Below are 24,966 nucleotides of genomic sequence, written 5' to 3'. Positions count from 1 at the left end.
CTCACCCAGCGGCTTCATATAGATGTTGAACAAGAGGGGAGAGAGAACCGACCCCTGAGAGACTCCACAAACGAGAGGCCTTGGGGCGGACCTCTGCCCTCCCGTCAACACCGACTGCGAGCGGCCCAGGAGGTAGGAGGAGAACCACTGTAAAACAGTGCCCCCCACTCCCAACCCCCTGAAATGCCGCAGTAGGATACCATGGTCGATGGTATCAAAAGCCGCTGAGAGATCTAACAGGACTAGGACTGAGGAACATCCCCTGTCCCGAGCCTGCCAGAGATAATTCACCAGCGTGACCAATGCCGTCTCCGTGCTGTACCCGGGCCTGAAACCCGATTGGTACAGGTCTAGATAATCAGTTTCCTCCAGGAACAAAGGAAGCTGATGCGCCACCACACTCTCAACAACCTTTGCTAAAAAGCGAAGGTTGGAGACCGGACGATAGTTATTTAAAATAGCCGGGTCCAGAGCAGGCTTCTTGAGAAGGGGCCTCACCACCGCCTCTTTCAAGGCAGTAGGGAAGGTACCCTCTCTCAAAGAAGCAGTTATTACTGCCTGGAACCAGCCTCGTGTCTCCTCCCGAGCTGAATACACCAGCCAGGAGGGGCACGGATCCAATAAACACATAGTGGAGCTCAGTCTCCTCATGGTCCTGTCCACCTCATCCGGGGACACAGGATTGAATTCATTCCAAATGACATTCTCAAGACTGCTCGTTTCCTCCCCGTCAGTCTCTGCCCAGTCAGAGTCCAGACCGGCCCGAATCTGAGCGATTTTATCTGCAAGATGATGGCTAAACTCCTCAGCCCATCCCTGCAAGGGCTCCTCCCTCACCTCCCGATTAAAGAGGGAGCGAGTCACCCTAAACAGGGCGGCTGGGCGATTATCTGCGGAGGCGATGAGGGCAGAGAAGTAATTAGACTTCGCCATCCTCATCGCCGCGAGGTAAGACCTCGTAGCGGCTCTCAACCACAATTGGTCAGATTCAGATCGGCTGGACCTCCAACAGCTCTCCAGACCCCCTCTCCGACGCTTCATCTCCCAGAGCTCCACAGAAAACCACGGAGCCCACCGGGATCTGCGCCGGATCAGGGGTCGCAAGGGTACAACACGGTCGAGCGCCTCAGTGGCAGCCCTCTCCCAGGCCTCCACCAAGACGTCGGCCAAGCTGTGGGTGAGGGAGGTAGGTATAGACGCAAGCGCCATCTGGAACCGATCCGGATCCATTAGGCGCCTGGGGCAGAACCACCTGGTCGGTTCCACAGCCCAGCAGCGAGGAGTGGCAAGGTGGAAGACCAACCGCAGGAGGTGATGATCGGACCATGACAGGGGGACAACATTTGGCAAGCCCCCTCCCAGATCATCAAACCACTGTCCAGATAGAAAGACTAGGTCGAGAGTGTGACCCCCCTCATGAGTCGGACCCTGAATTATTTGGGTCAGGTCCATGGCCGTCATGGAGGCCATGAACTCCCGAGCTAACTCTGACGATCCCCCCAGGGAAGGAAGGTTAAAGTCGCCCAAAACTATAAGTTTGGGAAACTCAACCTACTATTATTTTTAAGGCTTTTTGTTGGCTAGTTTATCAGAGGAGTTTCTTGCAATGGAAGAGAAGCTGGCACATTCAGTATTCATAATTAATGCCTTCGCACCATCTCTGCTTGTATGGCTGCCAGGGGTTCAAACTGATTACTTTAAAAAGTAATTTGTGCCTCTTGACACAACATCAGATTCAGGGCCCAAATCTTTCATTCCTAGCTACTTTAGGGTTTTCCATGGACTTGTAATGTCAGAGTTATATGTCTGGTGTACTTATACAAGTCAGGAAAGTAAAAAATAATGGCTAAGGATTTGAAATTAGGAAGTAAATAGATAAAAGAAGAAAACAAAATAAGAATAAACAATTAAAAGGATCAGAAATCAGAAGGAATGTAGTAGTCACATCAACTTCAATAAACAAGAAAAAAGTTCGAGTTATTACACATTGCAAAAAAAAGTCAGAAAATCATATTCCTAACCCTGTTATTATGATGAAAAGTCATTTTCTCCTAGAATGCTAAATTTCCCATTTTCTAATTTCCCATTTTCTCAAGGTTGGTGTTAAAATTATGCAAAGTGTGAGTTACTTGTTTCATGTGGCAGATCCTGATGGATAGTCATAGATGTTGGTGGTGAACCCTAGATTTTTTTTTAATCTCCTTTCCTTCATTCTAGCCCTGCAGTTGAAAAGAATGCTGACCCACTGAAACCAACAAATTACTTTTGTTTCTGTGTGAAGAAATCCATGTTATCCTCCAGACAGCTAATACTTGGGTCATCCCTGGGTGCTCTGCAGTCCTTTGCGGGGGGGGGGGGGGAAATATCATAACCAGAACCCTCAATCATTTTAACAGAATACTATCTGCCTATTTACCTTTTATATTGCAAAAGAAACTTTGGGGGAAGTAGTTTCGTTACACTCACAACACTAAGCAATAAATTAAAGAATTTCCAGTTTGAAATCCAAACATGAAGGAATGAAAGATTATACAGTATTTTAAAAAATCCCATTCATCTTGCAACCTTTACTTATTGCTCTGTTAATGATATTTCTGTGGAATCCTTTCTGTCTGTAAAATATTCAACACTATTCTTAAACAGCCAATGATTAGCCACCAAAACAAAACAAAACCATGCCTAACAGATTGCTCAAAATATAAAAATCATTGTGAAGAAAGTCCTGCTAAGGATTTATCCTCTCCTCTGTTTCATAAACATTAGCTATTGGGAAGGGGTGGCTTGTGAAGCAATATCTCTGACATGGATCCTTAACTAGACCATCCATCAGTGCCAGAAGATGAGCTTACCAAATAGAAAGGAGGGGTAAGAAATTCAAAATATAAAGCCTTTTGTGTTCTCTGTTGTTATCAGCAATGGATTAAGTAAGCCTATGATCTTGTAAAGTTACTTAATTAGCTCAAGCTGTTTCAGATGTTTTAATTCTTGCAGACTAACTAAGATTTTGCTGAAAATTTCAAAAAGCAAGCAGCAAAATAATCTATCACTTTGCCTAATCAGTGGAAAGACACAACCAAATCTCACTTCAGCTTAAGTACTGTATGAATGATAGAGCGGTCAAAACTTTCAGTTTAGCTGTATAGTCAACAAGTTTTCTCTAATTTGTTCTATCTTTAACCAGGAATATAACTATTTCTATTGCCGACATATGAAAGATTTCTAACATCCCTAATAAGGGCAAATTGAGCATATCTGTTGTTTCTTGCAGCTTCCATTTCTGACCTCCTTGTTCTTTCTTCTCTCTTCTGATACGTGGTTAGCGAGAGAGGACAAGAATTTGTTGGGTGTCTGAATCTTGGCTTAGATTCCCAGAAGATATCAGGATAAGGGAAATTCCCCCATTATCACAAATACCAAATGTCTATAATAAACTCCCACAAGGGTATCACTTTTGTTTATCTTTCCTTTTGTTCTTTCCCAGATACACTGAACAGGATTTCCATGTTTCCTGAATTTCTGTGCAAGAATATGTTTTGCATACAAGGCAATGCCCCAGTCCTCTGTGTTGATCTATTTCTTTTGCACAAATTATAACCTTCCAGGGCTGTTTGCCTACCATGAGTACCATCCCACCAACTTATAATGCCACCTATCACATTACATTTGGCTTCCTAAGTTGGCATCACTAACGTTTATTTTATATATTATGCATTATGTTGTAGAAATAGTTGAGGTTCTGAGTACCTCCTACTGGTGTCTCTGTTTAGTATCTTCCAATAATCTGAATCCTTATCCTGGCCTCCTGCTTCTCTCTTTGTACTCTGCTTTCTTGGCTGCATATTTGGTTCTGGGCTTTTGCCACCTTCCCACTTTTGTTCCAGTTTAACGCCCTCCTAATGAGACTGGCCACTCGCCTGCCAAACAATTCCTTTCCAGATTTTACAAGATGTATCTCATCTCTAGCCTTGAATTTTTTTTTTGTGAAGATGTACTTCATGCAATGACTTGAATGAAACGTACTTTAGAACAAACATTTTTCTAATAGCAGCCTAACCAAGCTAAACATTTTTCACACCAGCTTGAAAGTACTTGACCATAGAAAAGTAGTCAAAAATTCTGCAGGGATAACTGAAACTCGCTTATAAATCTGGGTAGTTCTTTGGACCTCAGCCTTTTATGTCAACTTTTCAAAATACTGAAGCTTACCAGATATGTCCACTTGCTACTAGTTGCATGTAAGGGTTTTGAAAATCTTTAAGCAGTTAAAAATCCTGGCAGTCAAAATATATTTTGTATACATAGCTTGGGTGATCATCAAGAGTTATTAGTTATTAAGCAAGCAAATGAGGCCAGTTTTAAATCACATTTTTCAGCCACATGATATTCATTAAACCTGAATCCTCAGGACAGCAAAACTACAATTACTTCATGCATACACTCATTGAATGCCATTTCCTGCTTTGAAGAAAATCATGCCAAATATTTTGTACATTCCAGTTAGCATTGTTGAGGAGCATTGCTCAGTGATGCCAGTGATTTAACATTTGGAAGTAAATAAAACTATTTCTAACAAATCTGCAAATAGTGGTCATTCCTAGATTATATCTATAGCTTTAATGAATTACATAAAGCAATTAAGATTAATTCTACTGTGTGTTCAGTTTCCAAGATCTGCCTTTTTTCTCACTAACTTAGTCAAACAAATTTCTGTGGAGGAGAAGAAAAGCAGCGAACCAATTGTCAATATGGCACGGCATATCTGATTTGAAAAGTGCAATAAGATATTCCAGGACACTGCTATCAGCTCAGGAACTGCTATATCTCCAAAGTTGTCAAATTTGGCAGAAAAGTGGCAACTGGAGAAATGTCTATGGACATTCTCAATCATTCAGATCATAGTTGTCTCAAAGGTGCTTTTCCCAAAAGCAACTGGACTGTTTTTCCTTGAGGAGACAAAGAAGACATTTCACTTCTCATCAAAGAAGCATCATCAGTTATGATTGGATGGTGGGGGGGATGGGAGGATAGGTTCAGACAGATTGGAAGGAGAATACGATCCTTCCATCCCCCTCACCATCCTGTCAGAACCTATTCTTTCATCCCTCCACCATCCAGTCACAACTGATGAAGCTTCTTTGATGAGAAGCAAAACATTTTCTTCTTCCTTAAGAAAAAACAGCCCAGTTGCCTTTTGAAAAATCACCTTTGTGTCAGCTGGAGTGGAAATAAATATGTCAGTTCCGAACTGGTGTGTATTTCCCTCTTTCCAAAGGCAAGACAGGATAATGCAAACATATTATGATTTAGAAAACAAAGACTCAAGATTTAGAATAGAAGTTGTTAGTTCTGGGGTAGCATTTTTGAGGTTAAGATCTGTGACTTATAAGCATTCAGAATGAGTCATATCCAAATTAAATTAAGTCAGGTAATTATAGTAACTAAAATTTGCATGTGCTTTGTGTTAATGATAGAAGAAGAATCTTGGATTGGTGAAAGACTCTCTTCTGATTTCCATACATGCGGTCTTTGTGGCACCATCAGAGTCAGACAATGGTCCGTCCTCAAAACTATTTAAGCTTCAAACTTCTGGCTTCTTTTTATCAAAGAGACTTTAAAGATTACCTGGCATAGTTTTTTTTAAGTAAATAAGGTCCATTTAGGTCAAGCTGAAGCCCCTGCTTAACTAAACCATCTATGGGAAATCCAGCTACTGCTTCAAAAAAAATCTGCAATTGACTCCATTGTTCGCTGCTTTCATTGTTTTTTTCCCCCTTAACATTCAGGCCAAATCTGAATGAATCTGAACTTCATTCAGTTCAGAATCTGAATTAAGACATAGTTCTTTACCAAGAACTCTGACACAACTCTGCACATTTCTTCTATATAAATTTCTTCAGGAATTTGAAGAATACTATTATTTCTCTGTTTAGTCTTCATTTCTCATGGCCAAACATATCCAGTTCCCTCTGTCTCTGATTGTAGGATTTTATTTCCATTCCTCTGACCCTTCCAAGGAAAGAAGGAAGGAAGGAAGGAAGGAAGGAAGGAAGGAAGGAAGGAAGGAAGGAAGGAAGGAAGGAAGGAAGGAAGGAAGGAAGGAAGGAAGGAAGGAAGGAAGGGCAGGTTTATTGTTTTTCTTAAAATTTGGCCTAGAAAGGTTGATATGGCAAAATTCTTCTCAACTGTGTCTGGTCTTCTTTTTGTTTTGTTTTTTATTTGAATGTCCATCTTTTTATTGTTCTTAGCTTTTCACAGCTCTACTGGTGAAGTTATAAAACAAATGGCCATGTAGGATACAAGCAAGCTTCATAGCACCATTTAGGATAGGCCAAATTAGAAAATGCTACTTTTAATGTGCAGCAGAAAAAATATTCCTTTCCAGGGAGGTATTTGCAGGTAGAGGATGACATTAAGCTTTCCTGCCCTTGAGAAATGTTCCATTGCCTGCACTCTTGCTAGGGTGAGCTGATTGTGAAGATCAGCCCTAATAATGAGAAATTGACGGAGGAGAAATATTGCTTTTTGCAAGAAACTACAGGATGTGCATTTATTCCCAGACCTTTAGATATATGTAAGAGATATGGAGAAAGGAAATTAAGCATCAGTGTGCAATCCTCTGGAATGTATTCTCCAGATTAAGTACTTGTCTACCAGTGGCTGGATGGAGTCACTGAAGCAGTAGGCGTGAGCTTAAATGGACTCCAGAAGATGGTAGAGGACAGGAAAGCCTGGAGGAACATTGTCCATAGGGTCGCAATGGGTCGGACACGACTTTGCAACTAACAACAACAACAACCAGTGATAGCACAGAAGTTTGTAAACCATATTAGCTGATGGCTTTAAAGCAATACTTTGATTTTTTTTTATCCCCTGTTCAGCCATGTACAATTCTTAGAGACCACCTGGACAAGTCTCTGCAGTTTTCTTGGCAAGGTTTTTCAGAAGTGGTTTATCATTGCTTCCTTCCTAGAACTGAGAGAAAACAACTGGCCCAAGGTCACTCAGCTGATTTTGTGCTTAAACTCACATTCCCATAGTTTCTAGCCTGATGGCTTAACTATTTTTCCAAACTGGCTCTCATAACACTGAAAAAATACCGTCTAGAAATAGTTATTATACCTGATCTAATAAAAGTGATTTCAGACTCATATGATGATTATTTTTTAGTCTTTAATCTTAACCGTATACAGCTGACAAATACTTTGTTATTCTTTAATTTGGCATATCAGTTCTAGGCCTGAGGGTGCATCTATAGCAAAGTATAGACCTCTTTTCCAAAACTTTATTTTAATTCCTTGACAATTAGGTAAGCAAGTATATCCTATCTGGGCCATAAATAAGTCACATCTCAGAATAGGTAAGAAGACTAATTTACTTTCAGTTCCATTCCCTTATTAAAATGTTATGCAGAAAAAAAGCAGAAATGCTTTAGTTTTTTTTTTTAAAAATGAAGCAAAATTAAAACATAGTTATTTACAGTTTTCAGGAAACTTACACTGGTGAGATCTCATCATTCTTTGACAATTAAAACAGTTTTACCAAACAGGATTGATAAGGGAGTGGGTACTAAGAAGAGAAAAATCAATTGCCTTGTTAATATTACCTTGGATGGCTTGAAAGAATATATTTCGAGTGATTTTATGGAACCAGCTTAGTATTGGATGAAGAACAGAGGAAGGTAGCCTGACAATTGGATTCATGGTCTGCTTGTTTAAAGAAAAAATGGGAGGGGATCATGCTCAGCAAATTCCCATCTCCTCCAGGGTTGGGCCAACTCAAAGTACAAGGGAGCACAAGGGAGCGAAACTCTGCTTCTGTGAGAGTTGAATTTAATTTCCTTGTAAGTCTCACATGTTATTCTCAAAGGGCAGCCATAACACTAGTTTTTCAATGCTTCACCTGAAGGCAAGACTGTTGGACCATTCACCCTCACCTTTGTATGAACAGAGAGCTTGCTTTTGGCTTGATACTTTTGCTGGAATTATAAAACAAACAATTTATTGTTGGCAAAATCCTTGTCAAGGGGTTCAGGAAAAAGCAACTCATCAAAAATTAAAATGCTGAACCACAGATCTGGGAGATTGTTGCCTCTAGCTCTCTCAGGCCAGACACTAACTTGATTGATTCTTGTTGCTTGTGATAATGATAGCAGTTGAAAGCCTGCAGCCAAATGCTTAAAGATGTTTAGGCCATAAGTTTTAAGTGACTGATTCAGGCTGATAAGCTTTCTCGGTCATATTGTAGGGGGGAAAAATCACAGAAACATGATGAAGAACTTCATAGACCTCCAAATATCAAATAAATATCAAATATACACTTGTTAAGTGAATACTTTGCTCATTTTTATATATTCCTTTCACTTCAACTATATGTAAATGGTTCATACTTAGATTTGAGCCAGGAATCTGTGCAGACTGAAATGCATGAAAAGATTTTCTATAAATATTCTGCCAGAAACCCAGAAACTCAGCAACAAGGTCCAATTGAATGATTTTCATGTCTTCATTAATTGTGTCCTGCGACCTTTGATTTTATTCTCCCACATGTGCATTTGCCATCAGTGATAAAATAATAGGTAGTACAAGCAATTGTGCAGGATGCTACCCGTAGAACATGGCTATATCATTTGAGAAAATTTTCCCACATTTTCTCTGTTATTGGTGCATGCTCATCTGCTGTCAGACTGTATCACAGCTGATGTGATTAAGATGGAAAATGTCTAATAACCAATGGAACATGCATATCTCCATGGCATATAAAGGGCACCCAGAACTCATTGCCATACAGTGCTACTGGGCAGACCATCATGTATTGATGGGAAATCTGAAGAAGTTATATTCTTATTTATTTAAATATAAATAGGACAGCCAGTGCAATCTATAATTTTGCTTTATTTCCATCCTGAATCACAGGTGAAATTCATAGTCAAGCCAATGTGAATTCCCTTTCAGTCCTTCTGATTGTTTGGTTCTGTTCTCTGTTGTATGAGCTATCCATACCACCAAGTAAATAACTGAATGAAGGAGAATTACCAAGAATAATAAATGACAAAATACTCAGAAAAAGCTCTTACATATCTGAGCTATTCAGAATAATACATGTTCATGAGGAAAAATATTTGGGCTGTTCTGAGGACATCCAAATTAAATTCTTACCATCATTAACCTACTGATTCTCCCAAGCTTCATCTTTACATTTTCTGAACTACCTTAAACTTTCAGACAGTAGTAAACATGCCTTGCTCAACCGACATTATGTTGAACAAGAATCTACTCTGCTCTAAATTATAGAAAGTCATATATCTTGCTTTTCTCTATAACATAAGTCCACAGCTATGGTTCAAGATTGTAAGTGGCCGTCCAATATTTTTTTACTATTTCTAATGATATACCGTAACATAAAAATAATTAGCTACATGGGAAATAATCATATGGTTTGTATTTAATTTAATTATAATTAAAACAATTAAATGATTTGATATACTTACTGAAATTTTATCTTAAGAGTACAGCATCTGCTATATTACTCAAGAGCAAGTTCAGCTCTTAATCCCATAAATTTATATTCTTGATCTAAATGAACAAATAGCATCTTTAACATTATTGACTAATTGTGTTAAAAACTATCTGACATCAGTTTAGGTTGAAACAGCCAGTACAAGAGAATAAGCTGGAGCATCAGTAGTAAAATGTAGAAAGTTTTTGTTCAATATTGATCAGTATATTTTTAGATTTTATCAAAAGGATTTTAAATTTCCTGGGTGTATCTTTCTTGTTGCTAATCATTTGGAATCTTGAGTTATTCAGCCATATTACAAAGAATGAATTAATGAATTCAGTATAATTATTTCTAGAGATTACATCTCATTTCCCTTAAGCAGAAATGGCAAGTTGTTAGCAGGATTGATACTGTATGATAAAATGTGAAAGTTATAATATTGAGGCTACAGTTTGTTAACATTTCAGACATTTTAGATAGATGTTTAAATAAGAGCTATTAGAGCTATGAAAAGAATTCTAATTAAAGCCTTGATTCTAAGCTGATTTAAGAGAATGATTCCTTTGAACTGAAGCTTTGAACTCACTTGTCAGTTTAGCTCAATTCCTTGGAGCTTCAATTGATTTGATCATTCAGTAGACTTTTTATCATATTGAATCTGTCAACTCCTCGTCTTCGCCGGATCAACAAGCTCACAGGAAAAACCACGACGAAGCACGGATGACTGGAAAGAGTACCTTTAATAGCAGGACCTCTATACCTTAACAAAGTCAGCGTTGGGAACCACTCGTCCCAACGCTTCTTTTAAATGTAACCATCAATTGAGAAATAGCCCCACCCGTCAGCCCCACCCGTTAGCCCCCACCCTCTCCTACGCAGACCAGCATCCGCCCGAACTACGTAAAACCCCGCCCCTCTATCCCAACGCCCCACGCCCTGCGGCCGCCCCTGTCGCCGAAGACCACACAACGCGAAGGAAGGTGTAAGCCCAACATCCCCCTCCCTCACCCCCTGGGATCCCTAACGTGCTCCCCTCCACCAACCCAGTAATTCGTGTTACACCCGTTCCAGCCCGCCGTACATCTGTTACGTCTGGTGCGGCTCTCCCGTGCGCCACAAGCCCCGTTCGGGCAGAGGCAGGTCCTTTGCCACGCGCTCCCGGCCGCCAATCAGCTGTGCGAGCAGGCGCGGCCGTGGTGTCAACGCCCGGGGTCTCCGTCTCTGTCTCGGCTCCAGCGCGGGCGCCCGGGGTTTTCCTCGGCCGCGGAGCAGCTGGCAGGCGCGGAGCCTCCACCGGCCGCTGAGCAGCTGACGGGCGTGGCTGCGAGCTGCGGGCGGCGTCTCGATCCCTCTCCCGCGGAACAGCTGGCAGGCGTCGAGTCTCCGCCGGCCGCTGAGCAGCTGACGGGCGTGGCTGCGAGCTGCGGGCGGCGTCTGGAACCCTCTCCCGCGGAATAGCTGGCAGGCGCGGAGTCTCCGCTGGCCGCTGAGCAGCTGACGGGCGTGGCTGCGAGCTGCGGGCGGCGTCTGGAACCCTCTCCCGGTGAGTATGTCGAGCCCGAGGGGCTCGACAGTCGGCCCCTCCTACCAAGGCTCCTCCTGAAAGGCAAGGTGTAGAGGTCATACAAACACCAAGGAGAGCAGCAGTCTCCCCCCGACCCGTTCCCGAGGGTTTACCAGGGTGCCTCTGGTGGAACGCCTTAATCAATCTGGGAGCCTGAACGTTCGATTCCGCCACCCAGGATGCCTCAGTAAGCGGATACCCTTTCCAAAGCACTAGATATTGCAGTCTCCCTCTCCGCCTCCTGGAATCTAGAACCTCTTGTATCTCGTATTGTCCGTCACCCACGGGCCCTGGCCCTACTGGCTCCCCCCGGACAGGAACAGGGGCTGGTTTTAGCAAGCTGCCGTGAAACATGGGATGTACCTTGCCCAGAAATTTAGGCAGCCGGAGCCGCACCGTGACCGGGTTGATGACGTGGGTGACCTGAAAGGGACCTATATACTTAGGGCCGAGCTTCTTGCTAGGTATCTGTAACCTTAAGTATTTTGTAGACAAGTACACCCAGTCCCCAACCCATGGGGTGTAAAACGGTTGGCGCTTCTTATCCGCTTGGGCTTTTACAATACTGGCTTGCTTGTTCAGAGCCTGTTTGGTTGCCGCCCATGCTTTTCTGACTTGTAGCATCCATTCCTGGGGTTGACAAGGGGAAGCCGATCCCTGGTCGCACTCGGGAACAGGAGGGAAGTCGTAGCCAGACACCACTGTGTACGGTGGGAGACCAGTACTACTGTGCACAGCGTTGTTGTGGGCGATTTCTGCAAACGCCAACAGGTCAGCCCAGTCTGCCTGCTGGTACGAGACATAACTGCGTAGGTATTGCTCCACCGCCGCGTTGGCCCGTTCTGCCGCACCGTTTGTGCAGGGATGATACCCCGAGCTTAGTCCCTGGGATGACCCGATGAACTGGAGGAATTCACGCCAGAACCTGGCGGTAAACTGTACCCCTCGGTCCGAGATAACACGTCTAGGCGCCCCGTGTAAACGGTACACGTGGGTTATAAAGAGCCAGGCCAGACGCCGGGCCGAGGGTAAGCCCCTTAACGGAACAAAATGGGCCTGTTTGGAAAACAGATCAACTATGGTCCAGATAACAGTGTACCCCCGGCTCTCTGGTAGGTCTACGATGAAATCCATCCCGATGTCCTGCCACGGCCGGCAGGGGTCCGCCACCGTCTGTAACAGCCCTGCTGGTTTCCCGGGCTGGTTTTTGGCCATAGCACAAGTGCGGCAACGCTGGACATACTCTTTGACCTGCCGCCTCATCCCGGGCCACCAGAACTGACGTCTAGCAAGGTGCAGAGTTTTCAGGAACCCGAGGTGTCCGGCCTGCTTGGCATCATGACACCTATAAAGCACAGTGTCTCGCAGGGTTTCTGGCACATACATCTTACTCCCATACCAGGCCAGGTCGTCCCGTCGTGTTAGGAGCCGCGAGTGCTGCTGTAGCCAGCCATCTCCCTCCAGGGCTTTTTTCAGCTGCTGTACCAGATCATCCGCAACCCTGTTCTGTACGGCCTGTACCATCTCTGGGCCAAGAGGAGGGATAAGAGCTTGCACCACCTCCTCCCGCTGGTTGTCATACTGCGGAAGCCGCGAGAGGGCATCCGCCAGGAAATTCTTCCCCCCTGGGACGTATTTCAGGGCAAACCTAAACCGCCTGAAATACAGGGCCCACCGTACATGCTGTTGTGACTCAGGGCCAGCCTGTGGGTCCGACAGCCGGCTCCGATGTATCGGAGGACTCAGATGTGGGGGAGGAGGGTAACGAACCGGCTGATGATGATGATTTGGAGGCTTTGCAGAGCCCTCAGCCGGGGACCTCTTCTCAGCTGTGTGAGCCCGAGAGTGCGGAGGATGATGACCCACAGCTGGCCCTGTTCAAGGACGCCCGACGCAGGAGGCAGACGAGCAGGGACAAACAAAGAAAGACTATGGGACTCCTCGGGAGGAGGCACAGGGAGACCACGCCCTGAGCTCTCTATAAAAGAAGTGTTTGGGGAGGGGCTGGTTGCTGAAAGCAACCTTTTCCGCTTGAGAAGACAAGCTCTTGTGTTTTTGTTAACTGCGTAATTAAATCTTGGCAGAAGCCTTTTAGCCTTGGACGCTTTCCAGACTCTTCTTTTGATTAGGGGTGCGAGAAGAGGGCTGGTTCAGAACAGTTTGCTTTCAGCCACCCACCCCTTAATACTACGATGGAGCAGCTTCTTGCCGAGAATGCCCAGCTCAACCAGCAACTCACCTTGCTGGCCACTCAGGTGGCACAACTGCAGGCTCAGGTACATGCTGCCCCCCCACCCAGGAGGAAATGTCAGATAGCTATGCCGGATAAATTTGCTGGTAAACCAGAACTGTTTCCTGCCTTCCTGGGACAATGCCAGCTTTATATCAGCGTGAGAGCAGCTGATTTCCCCACTGACCGAGATAAGGTGGGATTCGTGTTGAGCCTTCTGTCGGGAGATGCAGCTCGTTGGGGCACGCCTCTGTTGGCACAGCCTAGCCCTTTGTTGGATAACTTTGGGGGGTTTTGTGACCATATGCGCCTCATGTACGAGGACCCGATTAAGGCGCAGACCGCCACCCGACGTCTGAAAGCTTTGAGGCAGGGTCAGCGCCCCCTACAGGCCTATATCAGCGATTTCCGGCTGCTTAGCCAGGATTCCGCCTGGAATGAGGCTGCGCTCGTGGATGCCTTTCAGGATGGCTTGTCAGAGGAGATGTTGGATGAGCTGGCCCGCGTGGACATTCCCTCAGACCTGAATGGGCTGATCCATCTTTGTCTGCGGATCGATGCCCGGCTGCAGCAGCGTAAGAGTCGCCGTGCCACCCCACAGACCCCTGCCGCCCCTGTTGTGCGTGAGCCCCCAGTCCAGAGGGAGGAGCCAATGGAGCTGGGTGCCGCCAGGTCCCGTCTATCGGTGACGGAAATGGACAGACGACGATCGGAGGGGTTGTGTTTTTACTGTGGGGACCCTGGACATTTGGCTGCTTCTTGCCCGAAGAAGCGTCAGCGGGCGTCAGTGACCAAGCCTGCCCCGAGAAAGTCCCCTGCTTTGCTATCGGGAAACGGCCCGAGCCCGATCTAGACGGTGTGAAAGATCGGGCGACCCACAACGATCACGCCGAGCGACGCCGTTCCGACGGTGCCTGTGAACCTCCACGGCATTTGATTTTGGAGGCACGACTGATCCTTCCTGGCAAGCCAGAGGGGATTCCGGTCCATGCCTTAATTGACTCTGGGGCTACCACTAACTTTATGGATTCGGCCTTTGTGGCCAAATGGGCTGTTCCCCAGTGTCCGGTGGATCCGCCCATGCTTGTGGAGACCATCGATGGTCGAGTGCTCCTGTCCGGGCCTATCACGGCCGCCACGCAATCCGTGTGTATGGCCATCAGTACCCATGTGGAGGCCATTCAGTTTTACGTCACTTCGGATCTGCACTTCCCCGTGGTCTTGGGACTGGCGTGTCTCCGGGCGCATGATCCACAGATCTATTGGTCTCAGAACTTGGTCACCTTCCCAAGTTTGCAGTGCGTGGACCACACCCGCCATATCTGTGCCGGCCAGGTGGAGGGTTCCTCAGGGGTTTCCTTGCCTCCCGTACTGTCCGACTTTGCTGACGTGTTCAGCGAGTCAGAGGCGGACCAATTACCCCCGCACAGGCCCTACGACTGCTCCATTGACCTAGTCCCTGATGCGCCTCTCCCAGTGGGGCGTTTGTACTCCATGTCGGAGCCCGAGTTGGCTGCATTGCGGGACTTCCTGACAAAGAACTTGGCTCGTGGTTTCATCCGGCCCTCGTCCTCGCCAGTGTCTGCGCCCGTGCTGTTCGTCAAAAAGAAGTCGGGCGAGTTACGACTTTGCTGTGACTACCGGAAACTCAATGCCATCACGGTGCGTAACCGCTACCCGCTGCCCCTCATCCCCGAGCTCTTGGACCGACTCCGGGAGGCTAAGATCTTCACGAAACTGGACCTGCGTGGAGCTTACAACCTCGTCAGGGTTCGGCCGGGTGATGAGTGGAAGACGGCGTTTGGTACTCGCTATGGACATTTCAAGTACACGGTGATGCCGTTTGGCCTGACCAACGCCCCCGCTGTGTTTCAGCATTTTATGAACGACATCTTTCGGGATCTGTTGGACCAGTTTGTTGTGATTTACCTGGACGACATCCTGATTTACTCCCCGTCGCGTGAAGCGCATCATCAGCATCTCCGTCAGGTCCTGCAGCGCCTCCGGAAACATCGGCTGTTTGCCAAGTTGGAGAAGTGCCAGTTCTACCAGGCGACCATTGATTTCTTGGGCCACCGCATTTCTCCTGAGGGCATCGCCATGGATCCAAGTAAAGTTGAGTCGTTGCAGAGTTGGCAACCCCCGCGTCGCGTGAAGGATGTTCAGCGACTTCTTGGATTTGCCAACTACTATCGGACATTCATCCCTGGCTTTGCTGCCTTGACAGCCCCCCTCACCCGGCTCCTGCAGAAGAAGACTCGGTTCCAGTGGAACGCCCCCGAACAACAGGCGTTCCAAGCTTTGAAGGACGCCTTCATGAAGGAGCCCATCTTGAAGCATCCTGACCCGCAACGGCCGTTTGTCGTGGAGGCGGACGCCTCCGACATTGCCATTGGGGCCGTGTTACTCCAGGCAGCGACGCCCAACGGTACCCTTTTCCCTTGCGCGTATCACTCTCGGAAATTGAATCCCTCGGAGCGCAACTATACCATCTGGGAGAAGGAGCTACTGGCCATCAAGGCGGCGTTCGAGGCTTGGAGGCATCATCTGGAGGGGGCGCGGCATCAGATCGAGGTCCGGACGGACCACAAGAATCTGGAAAGCCTGCAGACCGCTCGGAATTTGAACCAACGCCAGATCCGGTGGTCCCTCTTCTTTGCGAGGTTTGACTTCCGGGTGCGGTACATACCAAGCGGGCACAACCAGAGAGCGGATGCTCTGTCCAGGAAGCCCGAGTACACCCGAGTGGAAGACAAGCTTCCGCCCAGGACAGTGATCCCCGTCGAGTCTTTTGCTGCGGTACGGGAGCCGGTGGATATACGGGCTCGGATCCGGGAGGCGCAGCAGCAGGAGGCGTGGGTGGCTCAGCGGAAGGAAGAGGTGGGGCCAGATTCGCCTTGGTCGGTCACGGATGGACTCCTGTATTATCGTGACCGGCTCTATGTTCCAGGAGGGCCACTCAGGGGACTCGTCCTCAGCCAATGTCATGATAACCCGGCTGCGGGGCATTTTGGCCTGTTCAAGACTCTGAACCTGGTCTCCCGTACCTTCTGGTGGCCCCGAGTCCGACACGATGTCCAGTCTTATGTCACCTCCTGCGTCCCATGCAGGCAGGCCAAGTCAGCGACAGGGGCCCCGCCTGGTTTACTGCAGCCTTTGCCAACGCCCAAGAGACCCTGGGGGGCTGTGTCCATGGACTTTCTGACGGATCTACCCCCATCCTCCGGTTTCACGACAGTGTTTGTGGTGGTGGACATGTTGACCAAGATGGCGCACTTCATCCCCTGTCGCGGCTTACCGTCAGCTCGCGCCACTAGTCGCATGTTCATCCAACAGGTGTTCCGGCTGCACGGCCTTCCCGATAGAGTCGTCTCCGATAGGGGGGCCCAGTTTACAGCCCGCTTCTGGCAGGAGTTGATGCGGGCGTTGGACATTAAGGTTTGCCTCTCGTCCGCGCATCATCCTCAGACCGACGGGGGTACCGAGAAGGTCATCGGCATCTTAGAGCAGTATCTGCGCTGCTACGTTAACCTGCAGCAGGACAATTGGGTGGACTACTTGGCCATAGCCGAGTTTGCCTTTAACAACTCGCAGCACACCTCCACGCAGATGACACCGTTCTTGGCCAACGTGGGTTATCACCCCCGGTTTTTCCCCCTTTCTCCCGTGGACTCACCGGAGCCGGCAGCGAACGAATTCATGGCGGAGTTACAGGCAATCCATCGGTTGGTGCGACGGCAGCTGGAGAAGGCCAAGGCCGACTACAAGAGGTTCGCCGATCGGTCGAGAAGGGATACGCCTCCACTATCGGTGGGGGATCGGGTCTGGCTGTCCACCAGGAAACTGCCATCCACTCGGCCGGCGAGGAAGCTGGACCACCGTTACCTTGGACCGTTCCCAGTCGAGGCCGTCATCAACCCGGTCGCCTATCGTTTAACTCTGCCACGTTCCCTGCGCGTGCACCCCGTCTTCCATCGGTCCTTGCTGGTCCCCGAACGACCGGCCTGTCCACTTCGCCAGGCGGAACCTCCACCATCAGGAACTCGTGATGGAGACAGCACCCCCGAGTACGAGGTCGCCAGCATCAGGGATTCCCGCTGGCTGAAAGGTCGCTTCCAGTACCTGATCGAGTGGAAAGGGTACGGGCCGGAGGACTTCACATGGGAAGACGCGACCGCCGTTCATGCCCCTGCGTTGGTGACTGCTTTTCACGAACAGTTCCCATCCCGACCGCATCCGGATCGGCAGACCCGGGGGAAGGGCCCTGCGGTGCGGGATAGTGTTGTGACTCAGGGCCAGCCTGTGGGTCCGACAGCCGGCTCCGATGTATCGGAGGACTCAGATGTGGGGGAGGAGGGTAACGAACCGGCTGATGATGATGATTTGGAGGCTTTGCAGAGCCCTCAGCCGGGGACCTCTTCTCAGCTGTGTGAGCCCGAGAGTGCGGAGGATGATGACCCACAGCTGGCCCTGTTCAAGGACGCCCGACGCAGGAGGCAGACGAGCAGGGACAAACAAAGAAAGACTATGGGACTCCTCGGGAGGAGGCACAGGGAGACCACGCCCTGAGCTCTCTATAAAAGAAGTGTTTGGGGAGGGGCTGGTTGCTGAAAGCAACCTTTTCCGCTTGAGAAGACAAGCTCTTGTGTTTTTGTTAACTGCGTAATTAAATCTTGGCAGAAGCCTTTTAGCCTTGGACGCTTTCCAGACTCTTCTTTTGATTAGGGGTGCGAGAAGAGGGCTGGTTCAGAACACATGCTTAGGGGCCAACTTACGTGGGGATTGCAGGGCTTCTAAATTCCTATGGTCCGTCCATACTTCGAAGGGCTTTTCTGCCCCCTCTAGAAGATGCCGCCACGTCTCCAACGCCCACCGAACGGCGTAGGCCTCCTTTTCCCAGATAGCCCAGGCGCGTTCGGTGGTTGATAGCTTTTTGGACGCGTAAGCACAAGGTTGCAACGCGCCTTTACTGTTGTGCTGCAAAAGGACAGCTCCGACTGCCACGTCGCTAGCATCTACTTGCACAACGTATGGCGCTGCTGGGTCAGGGTGCAGGAGTATGGGCTCTCGGGTGAACAAACCTTTTAGGGACTCGAAGGCCCGTTGACAGTCTACGGTCCACGTTACACGCAACCCTGGCCGTGGTTTCACCGCCAACTTCTTGGTTTTTAGCAAGTCTGTTAATGGAAGAGCCACTGCAGCAAATGATGGTATAAATTGGCGGTAAAAATTGGCAAACCCCAGGAAGCTCTGCAGCTGTCGTCTGGTCCCCGGGGCTTGCCACTGCAGTATAGCCTCCACTTTCTTTGGATCCATTGCAATCCCGGCCGCCGAGACCCGATAGCCTAAGTAGTCCAGTCGAGACGCGTGAAATTCACATTTTGACAATTTCACGTACAATCGTGCTTCTAGGAGTTTCCGCAGAACTTGGCGCACAAGGGCAACGTGTTGGTCCATAGTCTCCGTATATATAAGGATGTCGTCAAGATACACGAGCACCCCCCTGTATAAATGCTCATGCAAAACTTGATTTATTAGTTGCATGAACACGGCGGGGGCCCCCTGGAGTCCGAATGGCATTACGCGAAATTGGTAGCTGCCCAATGGGCAGTTAAACGCTGTTTTCCACTCGTCTCCTCTCTTGATACGCACCCGATAATAGGCTTCGCGTAAGTCCAGGCGGGTAAACACCCTCCCCTTAGCCAGGTGGGACAGCATGTCTTTCATTAGGGGCAGCGGATACAAATGTTCAACACACACTGCGTTGACCCCCCGGTAGTCCACACAAAGACGCAGGCCCCCGTCTTTCTTCTCCCTGAAAAGAACTGGTGCTGCCATCCACGAGCGAGCTGGTTGTATGAACCCCCGTGCGAGGTTCTTGTCGATGTAATTTCGGAGTTCTGTCATCTCCCGTGGGGTCATGGCATACATCCGGGGCTTAGGAAGTTTGACCCCCGGCTCCAGCTCGATCGCGCAGTCCGTCGGTCGATGGGGAGGCAGGAGGTCGCATTCCTGCTCACTGAACACCTCGAGGAATTCGGCATACTCTGGCGGTACGTGTACATCTGCCCCAGCCCTGCACCTCTCCTCCGGCTTCCCTGGCGGGCCAGACGGCCCTGGCTGCTCATGATCAGGGGGCTGTGGCCCAACCCCTAGGCGGAGGTGTCGACAACCCCCCTCCCACCAGATGGTCGGGCCCCACCTGTCCAGCCACGTTAGCCCCAGAATCACCTCCTCCGTCATGGAGGGCACCACGATGAACCGTAACCGTTCCCAGTGCTCCCCCATATCCAGCCGCACGAGTTCTGTGACATGGGTGATAGGTACCCCCCCCAGAAGAGACCCATCCACCTGCTGGAACCGTATTGGATTCCTTAGCCGTATCACCCTAACACCCAGTTTAGCCACCACCTTCCGGCTGATTAGACACCTTGTGCTGCCCGAATCAATTAAAGCCTTAACCTCCACCACCTCCCCCGTGGCGGGGTTTGTTAACGTAACCGGGACTGCAAATGGGCTAACCGAGGCACTTACCATGGGGTCCTCCTCTGGTCTCTCCCCATGCCCGTACAACTCCACGTCCACATCGATGCCACTGTCCCCTTCCGTCTGGCCGTTTCCTCCTGGTGTTGACTCCACAGCCTGCCGGGAAGCCCGGGAACGCTCTGCAAAGCGCCCGGGGGTTGTGCTCCTTGCCGGGGTTGCTGCCGCGACCACCCGGGATGCAGGTATTGGGCAGGCGGCCACGCGGTGCCCTGGCTGATCGCACCTGAAGCAACGCAGAACGGACCGTGGGGGCTGGACGGTAGGTCCCAGCGACGAAGACGACGGCTTCTGCACCTGGCCCTGCGCCCTTGGCGGGACCTGACGGGAGTCTCCTACGGGCCGCACACGACGTTGACAACCCCGTAAGGCCACATCCAGTTCAACCGCGACCCGCAGCCAGTCTTGGAGCCTAGAAGGGATTCCCCGGACGATACAAGCCCGTAGGAGGTAATCATCCAGACCGGCCCGGAATTGGTGAACCAGCATCCTCTCTGGCCAGGAACTGAGCCTGCCGGCCACTTCACGGAAGTCCTGCACATAGACTGTCGCTGGACGGCCGTTCTGCCGCAGGCCAACGATCTCAGCCTCCGCTCGATGCGTGCGCGTCACATCCTCGAAGCGTATATGCAGAGCTTCGAGGAAAAGGCCGACGTCCCCCAATTCACGGGCACGGTCGCCGTAGAGGTTCGCCACCCAAGCCGCTGCCTCCCCTTGCAATGCCGTAGTGACAGCCATCACCATCCCCCACTGGGATGTATATAAAGGACCATACTGGTCCAGATGGTGGATGGCTTGTCCAAGAAACAGGGCCAAACGATCAGGGTTGCCATCAAAGGTTACGGGCAGCGGTGGTGGGCCCCAACCCGCAGGCCCTCCCCAAGGACCTGCCGGGCCTCCCAGTCTCTGTGCAGCCCCTGGTTGTTGCCACCCCAGCACTCCTGCGGGTACAGCACCCCCCGGTCTTGTTCCACCAGGTCCTGGGGGCCCCAAGTCAGGAGGAGCCGCCGGTCCCGGCGGTGGAAGGCCTGGGACCTGCGGGGTACCAGGAGCCTGCGGGGCCCGGAAGCGGGGACTCGCCAAGCGGAACCGGGTTTGGCTTCTGCGCTCCTGGTCGGCCCTGGATTGTGTCCATCTACCGGTCTCCAGGTCGATGTCACTAGGGGTCCACGGCCGAGGTTCTCCAAAATGGTCCCTCAGGACGTCCATCGTGTAACTGCCAGGAGCCGTGGTGTAGCTCCACTCCTCTCCTCCTTCGTCGGTGGCACGACGCTCTCTCCACTCCCAGAGGGACCCCTTCCCGCTAGATGGTTGGTTTTGTCCAGCCACTGGCTGACTCAAAACAGGGCTGAGCCACCACTCCCCAGGCTTCTCCTGGACAGCCGGTTCCGAGGCCTCAGCTCCCTTTGGCGCTGGTCCAAGGTCCCGGACCTTAGGCCGAACCACAGGTGGGGCCTCCGCCAATTCCCCCACCTCAAGGGGCACAGCAACCCCAGCTGGCTCCTCCCCTCCTGCCACAGGCACCCCACCCTGGGTCCCCTCAGCCATGGAGGCAGGCAAAAATCAAAGCCCAACAGAAGGAGCGCTGTGCTAATTGAACGCTGACTTACTGTCATCTCCTCGTCTTCGCCGGATCAACAAGCTCACAGGAAAAACCACGACGAAGCACGGATGACTGGAAAGAGTACCTTTAATAGCAGGACCTCTATACCTTAACAAAGTCAGCGTTGGGAACCACTCGTCCCAACGCTTCTTTTAAATGTAACCATCAATTGAGAAATAGCCCCACCCGTCAGCCCCACCCGTTAGCCCCCACCCTCTCCTACGCAGACCAGCATCCGCCCGAACTACGTAAAACCCCGCCCCTCTATCCCAACGCCCCACGCCCTGCGGCCGCCCCTGTCGCCGAAGACCACACAACGCGAAGGAAGGTGTAAGCCCAACATCCCCCTCCCTCACCCCCTGGGATCCCTAACGTGCTCCCCTCCACCAACCCAGTAATTCGTGTTACACCCGTTCCAGCCCGCCGTACATCTGTTACGTCTGGTGCGGCTCTCCCGTGCGCCACAAGCCCCGTTCGGGCAGAGGCAGGTCCTTTGCCACGCGCTCCCGGCCGCCGATCAGCTGTGCGAGCAGGCGCGGCCGTGGTGTCAACGCCCGGGGTCTCCGTCTCTGTCTCGGCTCCAGCGCGGGCGCCCGGGGTTTTCCTCGGCCGCGGAGCAGCTGGCAGGCACGGAGCCTCCACCGGCCGCTGAGCAGCTGACGGGCGTGGCTGCGAGCTGCGGGCGGCGTCTCGATCCCTCTCCCGTGGAACAGCTGGCAGGCGTGGAGTCTCCGCCGGCCGCTGAGCAGCTGACAGGCGTGGCTGCGAGCTGCGGGCGGCGTCTGGAACCCTCTCCCGCGGAACAGCTGGCAGGCGCGGAGTCTCCGCCGGCCGCTGAGCAGCTGACGGGCGTGGCTGCGAGCTGCGGGCGGCGTCTGGAACCCTCTCCCGGTGAGTATGTCGAGCCCGAGGGGCTCGACAGAATCAATTTATCAGCTCAAATTGACTACTTGGACTGGATCTTAGGTGTTTTAGTCACCCCATTACCTGTCTAATTTTATTTCTGTTTTAGCTATTATCATAATTAGAAGAGCAAATTAGAAATTTGTTTTTAATTTTTACTATCTGTTTGTTGACAAAAACAAATCAGCCCTTTTTCTAAGGAACTGTAAAATGCTGAAATACATGGAGATATCAACTTCTTTAGAGCCTTAATGAAAAAGCAAGCCTAGTTTCTTTGATTAATTATTAGTCCATATATGTCAATGAAGGTAATTGAACTTCACTGCTTCATAATACTTAGGATAAAAATTTGAGTTTGTAGAGAAAAGAGTTTCTTTAAATTATTAGCTATTAATAGGGAACACTATTAACTTTACATATCTCTGTAGGATATGTAAAGGGCTAGATGGATGTGGCTGGGTAAGCATGACTTCGTAGGTGTAGCTGGGTGTGTGTGGTTGAGTGGGCATGGCCAGCTCAACATGGCTGGCTCATCGCTCACATTAAGGAGCACCTGTGGAGGGGCAGGCCAGGTTGGGAGGGGGAATCCAGAGGTCTCCAGTGGACGAAGGTGAGATCAAGGCAAGCATCAAAACCTCATCCACTAGAGGAGCCTCGCTGTCCCCCAGATGTGATGCCGAAAGGGAGGCTGGTCCTCCCCCTGGGTGGTGGACAGAACCTGGCCTGTGAGATGAAAGACAGGCATACGGGGGTGAGGCCAGACAAGGTAAGGCCAGGTGTGGTGAGGCAAGGTCTGGCAAAGCAGGACTGGGTGAGGAAAGGCTGGGCGGGTGTGATGAGGTGAGGCAAGGCAAGGCGAGGCAAGGCGAGCTGAGGCCAGATATGACAAACAGAGGCCAGGCATGATGGAAGGCCTGAAGCAGCATGAGATCACTTCCCTGAAGCCTTTCGTCCATTTGCAAGCTTTTGGCACAGAGAAGCCTTTGGGGTGCAGACTTGTGCTCCTTCAGACTCACCGAGACTGCCTGATGCTCTAAAAGTGGATCAGGTGTCTTGTGCATGCAGCCTCGGTCAGCAAAGCTGAGCAGGGTGTGCTTGTCCCAGTCAGCCTCTGCTCTGACCACTCCCCTTTTGGAACATCACCCTTGTTGCAAATAGGCCATGGCTTGTAGTGGGCAGCAGCCCACAGGTTGGGGACCCTTGCCCTTGCATAACATACTTTGGTTAAGGAGAACATTTCTCAGTTCAACTAATTGAACTACCTCTGTTTATCCTGTAAGTTATCAATTAATTAGTTATTTGTAAACTTACAAATATAGGTGTTTACACTAATTTCATTAGTATGTTTTGACTATGTAAGCAAATTATGTAAGCAAATACTCCTCATTTCCTTTCCATTGTGATCCTGGTGAGAGATGAGTGTATATTAGGATATTAAGTAATGTTAGCAAAAAATTGAAGATATGAAAGTGAAATTTTGTTGTAGAAGGCTACTGAGAACTTCAGAAACACTGTAGACGTGCCTGAGCAAGCAGTACTATGGTCAAAAAGAGAATGTTCCAATTCTACAAAATTTGCTATGTTTCATGCTCTAAAAATGTCTAATGAACTTGATAAGTTTGTCCTATTCTGAACCAAATAAGACTAACAAAAACAAAAAGATATAAATATCATTGTGCACTTATATTTTACCTATGCTAAATAATGAGAATAATGACCAAGTTTTCCCTTTTTATGCTGTAGCATTAGGAACAAGATGGGATAAGGTACTTTTACCTCTAACTGGACATAAGGTCGAGCAATCCGTGCATAGTTTTTTTTTACATATATTCAAAAAGTTCAAGATTTTCAGATGTTTTAATACACTGGTTAAATAGCAGCATAGTTTAAATTCTCATTATAATATGCAATATTGTTTCCATGTGTATGGTGTGATGCCAAACATGTCAATTGTTTTCCATATTATGTTAAACCCAGGAGACCAGTTCTTTGGTCCTTTTATAAAGGAAGCAGTAATTTGTGATCCCCTAGAACAGAACCTCCTGTGTGGGACAACATAACTTGTAAAGCTTAATTATTTGTAAACTTAATATCTCTGTATTCTCTTAAAAATACCTTAACTGAAAGTAAAATTAAAACAAGCATGTCAAGGGATAAAGAATAAATAGAAGAGCCTATAATTCTCCATGTACGTTTTTAGCACATTAATGAATAAAGCTGGGGTTCAGTATATGTTTATTTATTTATTTATTTATTTAAATTCCATTTATATCCCGCCCTTCTCCGAAGACTCAGGGCGGCTTACAAGCTTAGCAGTTGCCACAAATAGTTTTGTAATTGCGTCAAACACAAAAGAAACTCACTAGAATCTAATATAAAAAGATCTAACATTTGTTCTGATGATGGATTAGATGCCTAAAATGAACACTCAACATCTGTCACGTTGAATAACATCATCATAAACTAAATAATATATGCAGATAACTAGTATGCAGATTGATGCAATACTAACTTCATTATAAACAATTTTGTTATTGGCTTATATAGGCTTTTTCTTTTGTCCCTTCTAGTCAGAACTGATTCTTGGAGACTGCCTAGACAGGTCGCTGCATTTTTTCTTGGAAA

General features: G+C 48.9%; 1 protein-coding gene across 1 annotated transcript in view; it reads right to left on the bottom strand.

Annotated features, from left to right (window-relative positions):
* SPHKAP (SPHK1 interactor, AKAP domain containing) overlaps nt 1-12,586 on the bottom strand; it is a gene marked incomplete at both ends in the record, with an annotated part of 244,645 nt that extends 232,059 nt beyond the window's left edge. Inside the window, one exon of the mRNA XM_081328536.1 lies at nt 12,462-12,586. Within this exon, the coding sequence (XP_081184662.1) occupies nt 12,462-12,586 (125 nt within the window). The remainder of the gene's footprint in view (nt 1-12,461) is intronic.
* Between the last annotated feature and the right edge of the window lie 12,380 nt (nt 12,587-24,966).

The sequence above is a fragment of the Vipera berus genome (assembly GCF_964194415.1).
Source record: "Vipera berus genome assembly, chromosome: 5".
Classification (NCBI taxonomy): Eukaryota; Metazoa; Chordata; class Lepidosauria; order Squamata; family Viperidae; genus Vipera; species Vipera berus.
Note: the sequence above shows the minus strand (reverse complement) of the source record. Positions and strands in the feature narration are given on the sequence as shown.